The sequence below is a fragment of the Octodon degus genome, unplaced genomic scaffold, assembly GCF_000260255.1.
Source record: "Octodon degus isolate 3935 unplaced genomic scaffold, OctDeg1.0 scaffold00031, whole genome shotgun sequence".
NCBI lineage: Eukaryota > Metazoa > Chordata > Mammalia > Rodentia > Octodontidae > Octodon > Octodon degus.
The window spans coordinates 14,327,345-14,344,176 of NW_004524607.1; the positions used below are offsets into that span (position 1 = coordinate 14,327,345).

The 16,832-nt window shown below is 43.0% G+C and overlaps 1 protein-coding gene across 2 annotated transcripts in view; it reads right to left on the minus strand.

The window, feature by feature from the left end:
• Sdk1 (sidekick cell adhesion molecule 1) overlaps nt 1-16,832 on the minus strand; it is a 986,062-nt gene that overhangs the window by 217,746 nt on the left and 751,484 nt on the right. For both annotated transcript variants that reach the window (XM_023713416.1, XM_023713415.1), the window contains exons 8-13: nt 14,635-14,718; nt 10,533-10,727; nt 7,500-7,616; nt 6,080-6,247; nt 4,027-4,129; nt 1,828-2,004 (exon numbers count right to left, since the gene is read on the minus strand). In XM_023713416.1, coding sequence (XP_023569184.1) covers nt 1,828-2,004; nt 4,027-4,129; nt 6,080-6,247; nt 7,500-7,616; nt 10,533-10,727; nt 14,635-14,718 — 844 coding nt within the window. The remainder of the gene's footprint in view (nt 1-1,827; nt 2,005-4,026; nt 4,130-6,079; nt 6,248-7,499; nt 7,617-10,532; nt 10,728-14,634; nt 14,719-16,832) is intronic.

Below are 16,832 nucleotides of genomic sequence, written 5' to 3' on the forward strand. Positions count from 1 at the left end.
ATATATATATATTCATTCATCCATTCACTCATTCATTCATCCATTCACTCATCCATTTATCTATTCACTCATTCATTCATCCATTCATTCATCCATCCATTCACTCATTCATTCAGCCAGCCTCTAAGATACCCTTTCAGGTACTCAGAATGTAAAATTATGCCCTAAGGTGCTAGAGGAGTGGATGAACTAAGGAGGAAGAGTTTCCCTTCCTCCGTGCAGCCCATGTTCCTGCTATGGGGACAATGAAGGACTCCAGGAGACATCCCATGTTCAAAGGGCAGGAAAAGCTATGCTACAGTAGAATAGGAGAGGACATGGGAACAGGGCCCCTGGCAGAAGATATATCCACATCATGGAGACAGCAGATGGCTGCAGCATGCTGGATGAGGTTGAGGCACAAGATGAGCAGAAAGGAGGTCCAGTGCTGATGACAGGGGGTAGGGAAGACCCTAGCTGGAAGAGAGTAGGACTCATGCTTAAGACAGCCAGAATGGGAGGTGAATGGAATTTTTGTAGGTACTGAAGGTACCATAGGGCTGGACTGGCTGCTCCACATCATTAACCTTTTAAATTCTACAAAAAGGGTGAGAGTAGGAAAGTGCACACTCGGTCACTCATTCATGTATGCAGCAGATATAGAAGGCCACACCTAGCAAGACTGCTTTCACTTTTATCCCCTCAGCGGGCAGTGAGGGATTCAAAGATTTCTGTATACAGAATCTTTCCCCTCACTTCTTTTTCCTGATGGCTCAGTGAGTCCAGGGTTAGCAGGGATGTAGGGCAGGGATATGGGGCAGATATGTGGGACAGGTATGGGCCACCGGCCTGGCTGCTGCCCTGGTGACTGTACTGCTTTGATTCCTTACGTCAGGTTTTATTTTTGTACTCATGTGCTCTGGGAATATCGAGGAGGGTATGGTTTTAAAAAACCAAATAAATACATGTTGGAAAAGTGAAATTTGTCAGCAGGCTCTTCATTTTCTAGCTCTGTGAATGAAAAGGGAGCTGTGCAAAAAGAACGGGCACAGAGGGGATCGATGATTCCCCCCTGTGCCCCCTGGACCCCCAGGAAGGCCTGGATTAGATGTAATGGGAAGCTGCTTGCTATTTTCAGGATTTCAAAAGACTTAATGGAAAGTATCTATTTACCTACAGGGAGGCAGCTGGGACTGACTTAAGCTCAAAGCCTAGCAGGTTGTCACGGCAATGGTCTTGCCTTGTGGGCTGACCCTGACACTTTGCACTGATCAAAAGCTCTGATGGGCAATCAGGTGGAAAAATAAACTCACTTCTGTTCTTTTTATTTTCTCTTCTTTTCATGCTACTGAGGGTTGAACCCAAAAGCTTTCCACTGAGTGACATTCTCAAGTCCTTTTTACAGTTCTTTTTTTTTTTTTAATTTTAAGACAGGGCCTCACTAAATTGCCAAGTTGCCCAGTCTGTACTCCAACTTGCAATCCTCCTGCCTCAGTCTGCTAGGATTATAGGTTTGTGACCATACCCAACCTCACAATTTCTTAATCACAGTAAATAACCTGTCATGATTCTGCATCTGCACAGGAAATAGGACCAAAAAATTGATGGGCCTTATAACCCTTAGTCAAATTATATTCACTAAGAATGAATCCTTTGAAAGTATTAAAAAAAAATCCCAAGCAACTTGTCATGGTGCAATGCAATGCAGCATGAGGTGCTGGCCTCAGCTAGCCAGCTCGGGTCCCAGCATGACCATGTGGCTGTGGAGTGGCTGTCATCAGCAGGACATGGCTACATGCAGCAGTGCAGATCCCAAGGGGGTGGCTGACACCAACACACAGTACTCACATCACTTCTAGCCGGGCCGTCCTGGAGTCGTTCCCTCCCTCAGATATGATTTCACAGGTGTAGTCTCCGATATCACCTGACCATGTCTGGCTGATGAGGAGGGACCCATCTTTCTCCACCACAATTCTAGAGCTGCTAGATGGGGTGATGATTGAATTGTCCTTCTTCCACACGTAGCTGTGGGCCAAGCATAGTCTTCAGTTATAGAACTTTAGTAACAGAGTCATGGGCTTTCCTATTTGTTAAAAGGCAGCAACTTATGACAGTGAAAACATACTAAAATATCACTGAATTGTGCCCCTTAAAAAGGCAAATTTATAATATGTGAATTTTACTTAGGAAAACAAAAAGGGCAATTTAGCAGATATTTTGGTCAATACACAAAATTGGGTGCTGAAGTTAAAACAGGCCCATGATGATGAGTGGAAACCTCTGTGTCTCAGAGTTAGGGACGCTGGGCTCATCTGCATGCCTGTCATCCGCTAAAAGGTACCTGACACACCTGCCCCAGAAATAAGCCTGCAAGGCAACAGTGCCACGGGGAGAGGAGGCAGTGGTGCTTAAGGAGTCCCAGAGTGGAATTACTCAACTCCTGAAAAAATAGATCCCAAATCATAAACACACTTTTTAAAATCCTACTCTTATGGCTGATGGTCCTTACAACTGCATTTGTTCTTTATTTAATTTTTATCTCTGGTCATTTTAGCCCATTTTTCTTTTGAAACGCAGAATCAATTAAGAGCCTGCTCAGTCTTTAGATGTCCCTGAGCAGGGCCTCTATTCACTGCTAGATGAGATGAAAAGTGCTTTCTTTTCCAGAACAATTTGATCGGATTTTCAAAATACACTCAGTTCTGTAAAGGCTTCATAGTCACAGAGCACCGACATCTACAAACTACTCATCTGAAATTACACAGAAATAGAATAAGGCAGATTTCACAGGAAAGGAAGGGATAGATTATCACTCACAGCCCAAGGCTCCTGGGGCAGTGAAACCTGAGATAAGGGGAACAATCCATTCCCCTCTCAGAAAGGGACTTCCCATTTAATTGCACATAAAATGCTACAAGAAAACCCCACTGAGCCAAGGGGACTCTTCTTGAGCTTTCAGAACAGCAGAAAATGAGACGGACTTGTTCTTCCTTCTTTGAAATCAAGGTCCAAATCACTCAGAATGAATGAATTCTTTACCAGGCATGATAATCATCTCTAAGTCAGCCTCAGAGACAGTCTTTAACTTCCTAGTTTCTATGTGTTCATTTAGTGTTGTATTCAGTATTATAATTAAACCAAACTTGTTTTTGTGCCCTGGGGACCTTCAGAGAGCCAGGAGGAGATGCAGTGATTCAGAAGTTGCCAAATACCCCTGAGTAGTTGATTTAGTCTCTGAATCTAGTGACTAGCTCATGCATCAGCTGTGATCTCCTCTGCTCAAAGCAGAAATAGCCCAGATGCAGTAAGACATCTCTGTTCCACCCCTTCGAAGAAGGACATCTTTGGAGCTGAGGTCAGGGTGACCATATGATGGCAGGATCTCTTTCTTCTTTTATTCTCAAACTCTAACAATTAAAAACTATTTTGCAAATGCTGCCCTTTGAGCAGAATGTGTCTGTAACCACACTCTCCCAGAAGTGTCATGATTTTTTGTGGTGGCTCTCCACTAAATTCAAACCAAGGCAGGGTATCATAATTACTAAAGTGACCCACTTCCCTTCTTCATATGTGTTCTCCCCTTAGTGCTCTGAGTGATTGTGGCTGCCTTTCTTCTACATATAGGCCCTCTGCTCTCCGCATTTCATAATGGAACCAACCTTGGGGTAGAGAAACCCCCCGTGAGCACAGTAGAGCCCTGTGTAAACACTGCTGAAATCCTATTCCATCCCTCTGGATTTTTCTCTCATTAGGTATCAGTCCCTGACAAGTACATTTTACAGATAGTGTATTAACCTTGGCAGAAAAATCATGAAAAGCTGTATTGAACTCATGAAGTTGAACATAGTTCACTGTAAATAATACATAAGATTGGAGTGGAAAATGGGATTCATGTGATTAATGATGAACCCCATGACTGTAAGATACTGTAATCAGGGATCTGCCACTGAAATCAAAGTTCCCAAGTTTTCCCTTCTCATCTCTACTCTCTTCATAAGCTCATAGAATATTAATAAGGCCCAAAGTATCATAACTGACTGAGCTGACCGGAGAGAAATCCGGGGGTCGTGAGTAGCTCCACAGCGCAGGGTGGCCGTGGTCCCCTTAATCACCACACGGTCCTCAGGAGGGTGAACAATAGAGGTTCGATCTGAAACAACACAAGTCACAGTTCAGCTGACATCCTGAGCTTGAGAGCCTTTGCCCTCAGGGGGATGATGAACTGGTCATCTGACATCAAAACCTCCAAATTTCCTCTTATCTTGGCAAAAGGAGTGTAGATGGAAGTGCTCAGAAATGTTCAGGCAATTTCAAACAAGGCTCTCTGCTCCCAGCTGTCAGTTAACCTCCCTCCCCCCAAGTCTTCAAGACCCTCTTTTCTTAGAAGATCATGCGTAGACGATTGGTTAATATCCAGATTCTTCAACAAGATAATCACCATTTTATCAATTTCTAATATTCCCACAGCACTTTGTGACTTCACACAGTGCTTTCATTTATGTTAATTTATTTAATCCTCACAGCAATCTGCTGAAGGCTGTAATATTATCTCTCTTGGTTTTCAGGAATGAAAACAGATGCTCGGGATCACTGCCACTTGCCCAGTACCACAGAGCTCACGAGGGGCAGGGCTCCCAGCTCCACGGCTGCCATCAAGAACACCAGCCTCCCTATACATGGCCTGTGCAAGGTGGGGCCCCACACCACACACACCTTTGCACCTGGGAGGCGTAAGGTTCAAGGCCCACCTGCTACCAGTGCATCAAGAATAATGTTTCTCAGCCTTGTTTTCTTGTCTATGAAAGGACATGCTACTGTCCTACAAGCTGTACCAACTACCAGAGGTAATACACATTACAAATGATCTGTAGACCACTGAAATATTATACCAATCATTCAGTATGATTTTAATTTTGAATCCTAGCAGATCTATAAAGTTTTTTGGTGAGTGATCTATAGAGATTTAGAACTCTCTTCTGTGCAAGTTTTTAAATGCATGGTCAATTTTTAGAGACAGGTGATGAATAAGAATTAGTTGAGTCCAACCACCAAATGGAACAAAATCTCTTTTTTAGTACTTGCCAATATTGTGAAAATTTGGATTCATTTATTTTAAGCTCTTGATGTTTTTATAACACCTAATAAGTTAGAAAAGAATCATTTATCAAAGTGGACACCAACCATATGATAGCAAATCCTAAACAAATATGAAATGAAGCACAATGATTTTTCCTTAGGGTGACATTTTAACATATTATTCACTCAAGCAAGTTAAAACTTTCCCTCCTCATTAGATAGCCTTATGAAAATCTGTTATTGAGTACTGTCGTTTGCTGTTTTGAAAAATGAGCTTTTAGTGCTACAGATTTAGATAAAGAAGAAAGGAAAAAATACTTTGGCACTTGGAGCTAAAAGGAGGGAGGATGCTATTTGGTACTCTAATCCTTATGCTCCAGAAAACAACTTATTCTGCATTTCAGAAAGTAGTATCATGGATAAAATAAAAACAACAATACCTAGACAAACAATGAGAAATTTCTTCCAGTTTGCTCTTAACATATAAGAAACAGTTGTAGAAAACTAAACTGGAGGTATATTTGATCACAAGATAGTATAGAAAAAAATATTCTTCCTTTAGGATTTAATTTTTGGTTCAGTTTCCTCATAAAATTAATCAATAATCAGTTTTGTTAGTGAGCTAGGTAGGTATGACATTTGTGCTGACTCTGTGTGTGTGTGTGTGTGTGTGTGTGTGTGTGTGTATGTGTGTGTGTGTAACTGGGGATTGAACTCAGGCCTTTGTGCTTGCCAGGGAAACACTTCTTCTGAGCCATCTCCCCAGCCCTTTCCTCTGACTTTTAAAGTCTTTTATCTCTCCTGAAACAGTCCCATCAAATCTTTGAATACAATTTCTAATTATTCTCCTACAAACTAAAAAATTAATTACTCAACAGATTTCTGTAAATTAGTTGCAAAAATAATCATTTTCTTTTGATTAAGCGAGAAAGTCAAGGGCATACTGCCATCCTCGAGGCATGGGTGATGTGCCAGCGAGAGCACAGTGAGAGGGAGGCTCGCAGGCCGGCGGCGGGGGGCTTACTCCACACGGTGAGCGCTGCAGATGCGTTCAGGGAGCCTTCCGTGTTGAGCGCATAGCACGTGTAGTTGCCGGCATCCTGGATGAACACGGGGGTTATTTGCAGACCCCCCGATTCCAGCAGCATGAACCTAGGAATCCGGACAGAGCCACTGGCCAAAATGTGGTTTCCTGAAGACCAGTAGAGAAAAGAGGAATATTAGTCATAACCCTTGAAAGAAAAGAAAGAATTAGGGCAATGATTAAGAACATAGCTTAAGGAAATAATTAAAGTGAAAATTTTAAGTACAAAAATAACCAAATTACTTTTCTTAGCATTCTTAGCATTAAACATCCTAATTGTCCAATAATGAGAGATGGTTAAACAAATATGATCTTTGTACAAGATCATTATCTTTGGGTGACTGGTTTTTATGTTTCTGTGTATTTATATGCATTTGAAATTTTTCTATATAAAGATAAGATTATGTTCTAGATTACGAAAGAAAATAGGAAACACGTAAGATACAAGAAGCAAACAGGGCATGGTAGTGCACACCTGTAACTCCAGCTCTCTGGGGGCCTGAGGGAGGAGGATCTCAAGCTCACACCCAGCCTTGGTAAGTTAGTGAAATATTGTCTTAAAATAAAAATTAAAAAGGACCAGACATAGCTTAGTGTGACAGTGTGAAGACCCTGGGTCCAACCCCTGGTACCACCAACTCCCACATACACACCAAAGAAAAAATCATACACACATAAATCTTTCCCAGCTAGATCTAAAATAGCAGAACTATACCCTGAGGTGGAAAAACCACCATGCAGATTTCTGGCAGTGTAGATCAGATGTGACCTTGGGAGTTTCCTCCAAATCAACCCTTCAAGCCTGATTCATCAAGCTACATGAATTAATGCTATTCAGCACAGCCTTGTCCCAGACAGGCTCTGCCATGCGCCTGACTTATGAAAGGGACCATGGGGACCACAAAGCCAGCCTGTGATATGACACTACCCCTCACAGGAACTGGAAACATAGTTCAAACTAAGCCTACAGGGTTGAAGTAGAGAGGGTGTAAAATGATGCCAACAGAGAAGAGAAAGAAAAAAGACACACTTTCTAATTTAGTTCAAATCCAATATTTAATATTTTAAGGGTCCACAGGGAGCTGAAGCCACTTTAGGAGGGCTTAAAGGAGAGTGACATTTGCACAATTCTTATTTTTTGTAATGTCTGCTTCTCTTCTGGAAGGCTGGGGTCTTGTTTGTCCTATTCATCCTTAGCCCTGGTATCTAGCCGGAGCACTCAGTGAATGGTAAATGGCTATTTAATCTTTACTGAATGGATGACTGGATGGATGAGTGTGAAAATAACTGAACACAATAGTGGCCTGATGATTTCTTTTATACTTGGGTCATGCATATCTGGAAAGTGGAAGCCACCTGCCTCTCTTCCATGTGATGGCAGGCTTGGGAGCCCCAGACACCTCACACCGTAGGACAGCTGTCATCCCATCGGTCACTGTAGTGTCAGATGGATGCTGGGTAAACGTTGGGGCAACATCTGTGGAGAGAAATTAAGGTAGTGAGAGCTCAGTGCATGGTCCCTAAATGGGCAGGACCCAAGAAAAAGCCTGGTGGGCAGACCCAGACTGACTTTGCAGAATCAATTGCACAGATAACAGTGATAAAAAGCAAAACCTCTCAGGAGTAACTATAACCTCCCCATTATTTGTCTCCCAGGAGTTACCTAGCTTTGCTTACAGCCTGAGGAGGAATGAGATACACAGCTGCCAAGTGCAGGGCCCAAGAGGAACAGTTTTAGTGAATGCTACAGAGAGGGGAGGCATTTATTCAGAGAAACCAAGCAAATTACCTCTGTTTTCTAACTAAAAGGAAAAGCTATTTTTTTGAATATGAAGTACCCACCACAAGATGACACATTCATGTTTTCCAGGACCTGTTGTGGCAGCTGAAATACCCAGGCTACAGGGACATGCCCACCTCCACAGGTGTCAGGGTGCTTCTCATTCATGGGGATGCAGGGGCCACCAGCTCCAGCTCAGGGACAGATGTGGGCAAACTGGCTTGGGCAAGGGTATTCCTGACTGTCCTCCTCTAGCAACAACCATGCTGATAACCCAGTGTAACAGGGACTGCCTCTGCTTAGGTCATGCATCACAGTCCCTGGCGGGAAGTAGGCAGGACCCAAAGACCAAGATGCAGCGGCCACCTTCTTCTCCATGATCAGGATCCTGGCAGCCCACAGGCAGTCCTGGTGCTCCTCCACCCCCACCCAAGCTGATTATTTCTTCCACAGCTGTGAACCCTTGAGTCCTGGGTCTCACCTGGATGATAACAGGGGCTCCTTGCTGGTCTTGGTGCCTCTAATCCTGCCTCACAGGCAGCCTGGCCTGCATGGGAAAGCACCTATGTATACCCCAGGGACTTCACCTGCACTGAGAGCAGCACCTCAGTTGTCACCAGCCCTCCAGCCTGTGTAACCTTTACCTGTTTCCTACTCCATCCTAGCCACCTGCCACCTCTTACCTGCACACAGGTGAAGGCTCACAATGAGGGTTGTTCATCGCCTCAAGGGCCCCTGCAATCCCCACTCACTCTGAGAGAGGCATGTCTCCAAGAGTCCTGGGTGGCTCCTTCTTACTTCGGGTCTCATCTCAACATCACCTTGGAGGCCCTCCTGTCCATCACTCTGTGGTGCATCTGTCTTCTCCATAGCACCCACTCTAAGCCAGCTTCTTTTCTCCTCTCTGTCTTTCTCTTCCCCAATCACCCTCTGTCCTGGAGCACACGAGCTCCTCATAAAGCCTAACCAAAAGCTACTCCAAAGCCTAACCAGTTGCACAGTAACTGTTGGCTGCACCAATGATTCAGTATTGATTTTATTTTATGTTTTACATTTTCCTTTTATTAAGGATAGTTTAATTTGGTAAAAAACTTCCCTTTGCAAAAAAAGCACTCTATACTTAGGAAACAGATAATAAAGCATTATAATCATGGTGACCAGTTTAAATAAACACTTGCATTCATATTTCCAGTATGACACTCAGAACCCTATAAACACTTCCAGATGTACAGACAGGAAATAAGACTGAGAGAAATTAAACGAGCACTGGGGACCACCTTGTCCTCCAGTTCTAAGGCCTCGGACTGAGTGGGTTTGCAAACTTTAACCCATGGGCCAAATATAGGCCGTCACCTATTTTCCTGCCTGAAGTTTTATTAGAACACAGATACTCCCATTTCCTCCTGCCTGTACACTACCATAATGAAGCTGAATTACTGTGAGAGAACTTATGCCTCAAAATTCAAATATTTATAGTCAGACTCTAAAAGAATACCTGACCACATCCTTTCCCTCAATATCCTGACCAGTTGCATGGCAAGCTTTAAATCATTCTAGTTCTAGTGGACCTAACTCAATTTCTGCCTTAAGCATCTGATATTACTTCTACCATATTTCTATTTTTTTATTTATATTTATTTTTTATTTTTTTGGTGGTACCAGGGATCAAACTCAGGACCTTGCACTTGCCAGGCAAGCACTTACTCCACTGAGCTATCTCCCTGGCCCTATTTCTACAACTTGAAGCAATATTAATTTTCTATGGTCCAAATGTGAGCAGAAATTTGATCCCTGGACCAAGGTCAGGGAAGTGACCTTAGGTTTACTGCATAGATGTGTGGATTCTTAGAAGCTGTCCCAATCTCTTCATGCACCATGACGGATAGAGCTACTGGCCACGTGCACACTGCTATCAATTGGCCTTCTCAATGGCTCTCACTCCCTGGGACATTAGCACTTTGCTTCCAAAAGGGCAAACACGAAAGGTGTAATTCCATAATTACTAAATTCTACTTCATTTTAGAAGAACAATATTACGACTGTGGGAGATTAGAAAGAAAACCCACAGATATAGTGAAAACCTTTACCTTTATTTTATTTTTCAAAGATAGAGTACCGAGGTATTTCTGTTAATGGGATAATAAAAGAAACTCACAAAAGAACTATAATTGTTCAATAAAACTAAAATAGGGAATGGATATAAAAAATGGGAAAAAGATCAAAAGAAAATGATTAGCATTGAGCTCTTCACTCTGTACTGTTTCTGACTCTGTCCAGAAAAATTGGGGACTATTTTCTGCTCTCTTTCAGAAAGAGGGAGGCACAAGTACTGGAGGGTGGGAAACCACAGGCAGGAGAATCTGGGCACTGTGAGAGACCAGCATGTCCTCTATGCTTTTGGGCATTGGCAAGGTTTCCTAGGGGCCCAAAGTGGACTGAGGTGAGCCTGTGGTATGGCCCTCCCCTGCAGGTCACCTCTGGCCGTTCTACCCTATCCACTCATGTCAGGTGCTAGGGGATGCTACTGTCCTGTATCACGCAGGGCATAATGTGGGGAGGTCTGGCCAAAAGGCCCATCCAGGTAGTCTGGTTTTGCAGATGGGTGGTACTCACTGGTTACATCCAGGTAGGTATGGGTCTGGATCTCTCCTCCTTCATTACTGGCAAAGCACTGGAAAATTCCAGAGTCTTCTGGACGCAGCTTCTGGATGCGCAGGCCTCCACTGGGCATTACTTGATACCGAGGGTTCTGGAGCTTGTTGATTGAAACAGCATCCTTGTACCACTGGAGGTTGGGGAGAGGGACCCCTGGGTAGGAATGGAAGTAAAGGAGCATTTAAAAGAATTAAATTCCAACAGTCCCTTACCCGAGGGCTGAGGCAAAACTGGCTGAAAGGCTAAGCTGGCAACATTTTCATAGGCATTTTGTCATCTATTTGCCCTTTCAACTTCCTATAAGGAATTATTTTCCTCATCTTTTGTGAAGTGACTGACACTGAGAGGCATCAGGAAGAGTGAACTAGGCATGGTGGTATATGTCTGCAATCCTAGAAGGCTGAGAAGCCGAGTCAGGATTATAAATTTGAGCCTGGCCTGGGCAACTTAGCAAGACCCTGTCTCAAAATATTGCTAGAGATGTAGCTCAGTATAAAGACACAAAGAGAGAAGGAGAGGGAGAGGGAAATGATGCAGAGAATAAAAAAGAGAGAGGAGAAAACAGAAACAGAGGAAGAGTGGGTGCCATCTCTGGATGCCCGGGCCACCGATCGAGCCTTCCAGGTTTTGGTCCAAAACAACATAGGTTTGTGCTCTTGTTTGGAAAGACTGAACTGTGATTGGTCCAAGGTGAAGATGGAAATGAAGGCTTGACCCTGTTCCTGTAGGGCCAGTGTGAGAGCAGCAGGACAAAGATCACTGCCTAGGTTTGTCCCTCTTTGGCTGTACCCTCTTGGGCAGAGTATTTCACCTGGTTTTTTTCTCTGCTCCCTCATATACACAGAAGGAAATGATTGGTGTGACTTCAAAGGCTTATCTATAAAGTTCTTGCCTGCCACACAGTGAGTACTTGATGGATAGAATTCATTGATATAAACAACTACAAAGTGGGAGCCATCACTTAAATACTCTTTGTTATGGTTCAGATAAAAATGTCCCCCCCCCAAAGTCTTGTGTTTGGAAGATTACTGGATCATCGGGGTTCTATACTCATTAATGGATTAATCCACTGATGAGTACATGACTAAGTGCTATTAGGAGCTGGGGCCAGTTGGAGAAGGTAGAAAAACACCTTTGGAAGGTATATATTTCTCTCTGATTCTTCCCTTTCTTTCCTCTTCCTGGCTGCTATGAGTTGAGCAGCCTTCCTCTGACACATGCATCTGCCATGCAGCTTTTGCCTAGGAGCCAGCTGATTGTGGACTGAACACTCCAAAAACATGAGCCAAATAAATCTCTCATCTTTTAAGTTTCAGACGTCAAATATTTTGTCCCAGCAATAAAAAAGTGATTAGTATGCCCTCTGCCCAAGGGGCTGACATGTCATCAGATTGGGTGACAGGTACATGAGATGTGTCAGGTTAAGGGGGCAGATCTAGGAGAGGTGTGACATTGTGTATATCATAATATGATCATAACAGGATCAACATGAGACAGGCAGATGGCAAAGAGGGGCTGCAACATGGCTCTGTTCTTATACTCCAGGAGCCTAGTGATCCAGGAACATGGCAAAGAGTTAGATGAGGAGGATGGGAGGGCCGGAAAGACTTACCACACAGCACTACTGCTTGCTCATTCTTCATTGCAGTAGTGTTACAGAAAGAAATGAGGATTTGAGAAATGCTTAGCCAGCTCAGAAGGAGGGTGGAGTGGGGTCGGGAAGGGTGTAGGGCAGAACCTGTGTTGTAAATAAAAGAGTCTGTCCCCATCCTAATGTGGCTTGTCCTATGTGCCACTGAAGTCAGGATATGTAACCCATGAGCTGATGAGTGAGTATTGCCATGTTGCTGCATGGGGCGACCTTGGGCTTGAGGCACTAAGCTCTTCTGGTGCCTTCTCCATATGGGTGGACAATTGGCAATGACAGGATTCTTTCCTGGGACTTCTCCCTGATCATTCTTTGAGTCCAGGAGTCATTTTTACCCAAGGAGGGTAAATTGGGTAGGCTATAAAGGTACCTACAGAGCCAGACCAACCCACGCAAGACAATGCACTCCAGAAAAACAGCAGGCACAGGCAAGTGAAAAAATACTTAGACTTGTTCAGATCTTATACAGTTCTATTCCTCAGTTTCCATAAATACAAAATGGATTGCAATAAAAAGCACATCTTTCTATGATTCAGTGGCATGCATACCCAAATCCTTTGATTCAAGAGGCTATGTAGGCAGAGGCAATACGTCCACTTTAATAAATAAAGTTAATATCATGGATATTTCAAGATAATGTGTTCTCAGATTCTGTTCTTTGCCTTAATTATGTTTCCTGTCACCTTTCATTATAACAGGAAATTTTAAAAAATCCATTTCAAGGTAAAAGCATAACCAATTCATGTAAAATCTCATAATGGCAAGTACATGATGTAGCTTTCATAAAGAATCCCCTCTTCACATGCTGCTAGAGTTTCATTGTCAAAATTAACAGAAAGTAGTAAATTATATGATGGCAGAGCAATGTTGAAAGACCTGCTTGATATATATTTATAAATCTATGCTTAACAAGCAGTTTGCCCTGTAGAAATCATGCAAAACAGTACATTCTCTTGTCAAAGGGAGAGTTTAAGGTTGTCGTTTATTGAAAAATAATTGTTAGTATAGGGGGAAATAGAAGTATTTTACTTGGGGGCAATTTAATGCTATAAACAGAAATCGTATCTCCCCAGTAGTGTATACTCTCATTTTTGAAATACAAGCATTCTAAATATTTTATAGCTTCACATTCACAGAACTGTCCTTAAGAAACTGATGTTTACATAAGAACAATGCAACCACAGGAAAGTATATCCACTTGAAATTCAGAAATCTCTCTTCTTGCCTTTTTCTTGCCCTCCCCTGCAGCTATGTCAATAAAGCCAAAACACAGAACAGGAACAGAACAGATTGTAGAAGGTGGCCATTGTGAGGTGACCAGCAGCTGGGACTGGAGTGATGAAGGAAACAGGTCCTTGGGCAGGAGCAGTGCTGCACAAACCACAGATGTGTCTGCCACCAACGCTGCTCAGAGCAACACAGCACACACCTTTAGAAGTAAAGAATGACATGCATATGGCTGTACCCAGGGCGTAGTGTCTGCTCTGAGCCCCAGGCCGCAGCCCCCTAGAAGCCAGGTGTCCTGGAGGAGTGGTTAAATCAGGGCATGGATCTGGCTCCACTACCATGTGACCCAGCATTTAATGAGCAACTTCTATGTGCTGGCATTGGATGATGATTTTACAAGCAGTATCTCCTTCTATTTTCATGGCTCTGAGCACACTGCTTAACCTTGCTGTCTTGGGTTTCCCACGTGTACAATGAGATGATATCTTCCTTAGGGAATGGTTTCAAAAGTTTACACAATAAGTAGAACCCTCACCCTCTCAGTTCTTGGGGAAGGGCAGAAGAAGAAACTCTCTAGGCACCACATCTACACAGTCAGGAAATGATCATTTTAATCTCTGCAGGTGCCAGAATCCAAATACAGGTTTTGTCAATGAACACATCTTGAAGAGATCCTCTCCCCGAGGAGTATGGAAAGCCCTGTGCTGCCTGACCGGGGTGGGAGTTAGCAGCCCAGGGTAGGGAAGAAGAGAGAATTACCTGAAGAATCAAGTCAATGCAAAGCTGAGAAGGCAGAAAAATAGGAAATTTTTTTTATTTAATAAAAGTGTAAAACAATCTCCTCTGTGTATTGGTCCTGACTGCCTATCCATCCTGTGGGGATGAATCTAGAGGTCACACCCTATAGAACCTGAGCAACTGAGGGGGAGTCCTGGGCCATGCCATGGCCTCTCTGTTTGGGATAGAGGGGGTGGGAGAAGGTCAATAGCAGCACTCCCTGTTATAGGTAAGAAAGCAAGAGCTAGGCCAGGTGGAAGACTTCCCCAAGGTCGGGGCCTGACTATTGGATTCTTCCACTTTCCACAGTGGGCATCCAACCTGTGCTCACGCTGTCTCCCTGAAAGGATGACACTGTCACTGTCTTCCCTCCACACCAGGCTCGGGTCAGCTGCTGCCAGCACTTACCCATGGCTCGGCATACGATATCCACAGTTTCTTCCACTTCAGCTAAAATCCGACTCTCGGGCTCAGCAGTAAAATATGGTGGCTCTTTAAACAAGAAACAAACAAGCAAACAATTAGCCTCTAAGTAAAAGAAGGATATGTCAAAGGCCACAATAGCCCAACATAGTTTGAGCTCCTTTTAAAATCTATTTCTAAAAACTTCATCATTAGTGACTATCACACACACCAACTCAGAATTCAGTCAGCAGTGGCAAAAGGCAATTTATATTCGAAGGTTTCAGAAAGCAAATTACTACGCAGGATGATGGCTACTTCTGCATTTATGGGCTTGAATCATGGAATATCTTAATTCACATTTTAGAAGGACCATCCCAAGAGGTTCATAAAGGTTTATATTTACAGCACAGTATTTTATAGGCTAGTTTGCTTCAGTATCTAAACTCAACACCGACCTGTGAAGCATGTCAAATAAAGTGCCATAGCAATGCACTAAGCCAGTGCCTGGGAGGAGTGAAGCCTATTAACATATTTTTAAAAGTCTTAGCAGTTTTTCTCCAAAATATAGATTCAATACTTCAATGGAATGCAAAATAATAGCAAAGAGCCAAAAAGAAAAGGAAGGGGTCTCTCATCCATCTCCGGGAGCAAAGGAAACTTCCAGCTACTTGTATATCTCTAGACTCTCCACTAGCCTGTGCAACAAAAAATAGTCGTCGTATTAAACAATGAATTTCCTTGGAGAGTAAATGGCAATATTTTTCTCAGTTTATTCAGCAGAAATTCAGCAGAGGCATGATTGAGTTCAAGAGTATTAAGGTGGTAGTGATTTCATTATCATGATAACAAAAGGCCCTTGCATTCACTTTCTGTGTGATAATTAATTTCTGGGGACTGTCTTCCAGAGTGGCTTATTTTCATTGTAATTGTGTTGAATGTGGATAATATAGCTTGGCATGTCTCTGGTATTGACTGTATCTTTAAAACAGGGTAGAACCCAGATGAGGAAACAGAAATGAAAATGTAACATTTTAAAGAAATGATTAAGGAGACAGGGTGAAGATTTTTGAATGGAGGTAAAGTTAGGTATCAATTCTGCAATTACCTGGACCACTCAAGCAGAAACAGCCTGCCTGAACTGCCCACTCTGGCTGTGGATACGACTGCAAATGCACTAGGTGGAAGCAGAATCCTGTGCTTAGATGTTGTGTGTACAGACCAGGTCTGGAGAAACACTGCAAAGATTTAATGCCCCCCCCCTTTCAAAGCTGGTCTTTGCACACACAGATACTCCTATTGGGTCATGTCTCCTTAATCAATAGTAATGATGGCAGCATTATTTATGCCCTAACTATGCAGGGTCTGCATCTGGCCAGGGCCTTGTGTGCAGGTCATGCTCCATATTCATCAATGGATACTGCAGTCAATATCGACTGCCCTGATCTGATTAAAGGGCTGTGAGGAGGATGGGGGGGGACTTATGTTAACTATCATTTGCTTATGATTAGTTACAGTTTTTATTTCCTCAGTCAAATATTTTATTTTGGGGAAAACTGTAGGGTACCATGCAGTTGAAGAAATAATAAAGTATGCTTTCCTCCCTTTTTCAGGGGTAACACTTTGCAAAACTATAGCACAATGCACAGCCAGATATTGACATGGATTGGATGAACCAAGCTACTTTAACCAGATCTCCCAAGTTTTGCTCTTGTGTGTATGTGTGTGCATTTGTAGTGCTATGTACTATTAGCACATGTGTAGGATTGTGAGTCTACACCATGTCAAGATGCATAACGGGCCGTTATCACAAGGATGTTCCATATCCCTAACTCTCTTCTTAGTCCGTGGCAACCACTGGCCTGTTCTCTGGAAATAGGTTGTGGCAAAGCTGACTGGGGAACAACCATCTACCCAAGAGACATCATAGCAGCAACTGGCATGTCATGACAAGCAGCCCATATTCAGAAGACCAGAATGACAGGCACTTCAAGCATGAAACTACTATTACAAATTACCATCTGCAGTGCAGTAGATTAGTTCATAAGTATCAGTATATATAGTTAGTCAGGGTGAGAATCTTTCCAATTAACTGCTAGATTATAAAATCTTCTGAAGATTCTTAGGATCATTGCCTTGCCCATCTTCTACATATAACTGTATGGCTTGACTTATTCATGTTTCTTAGCTCTTCTCCTTTCCCT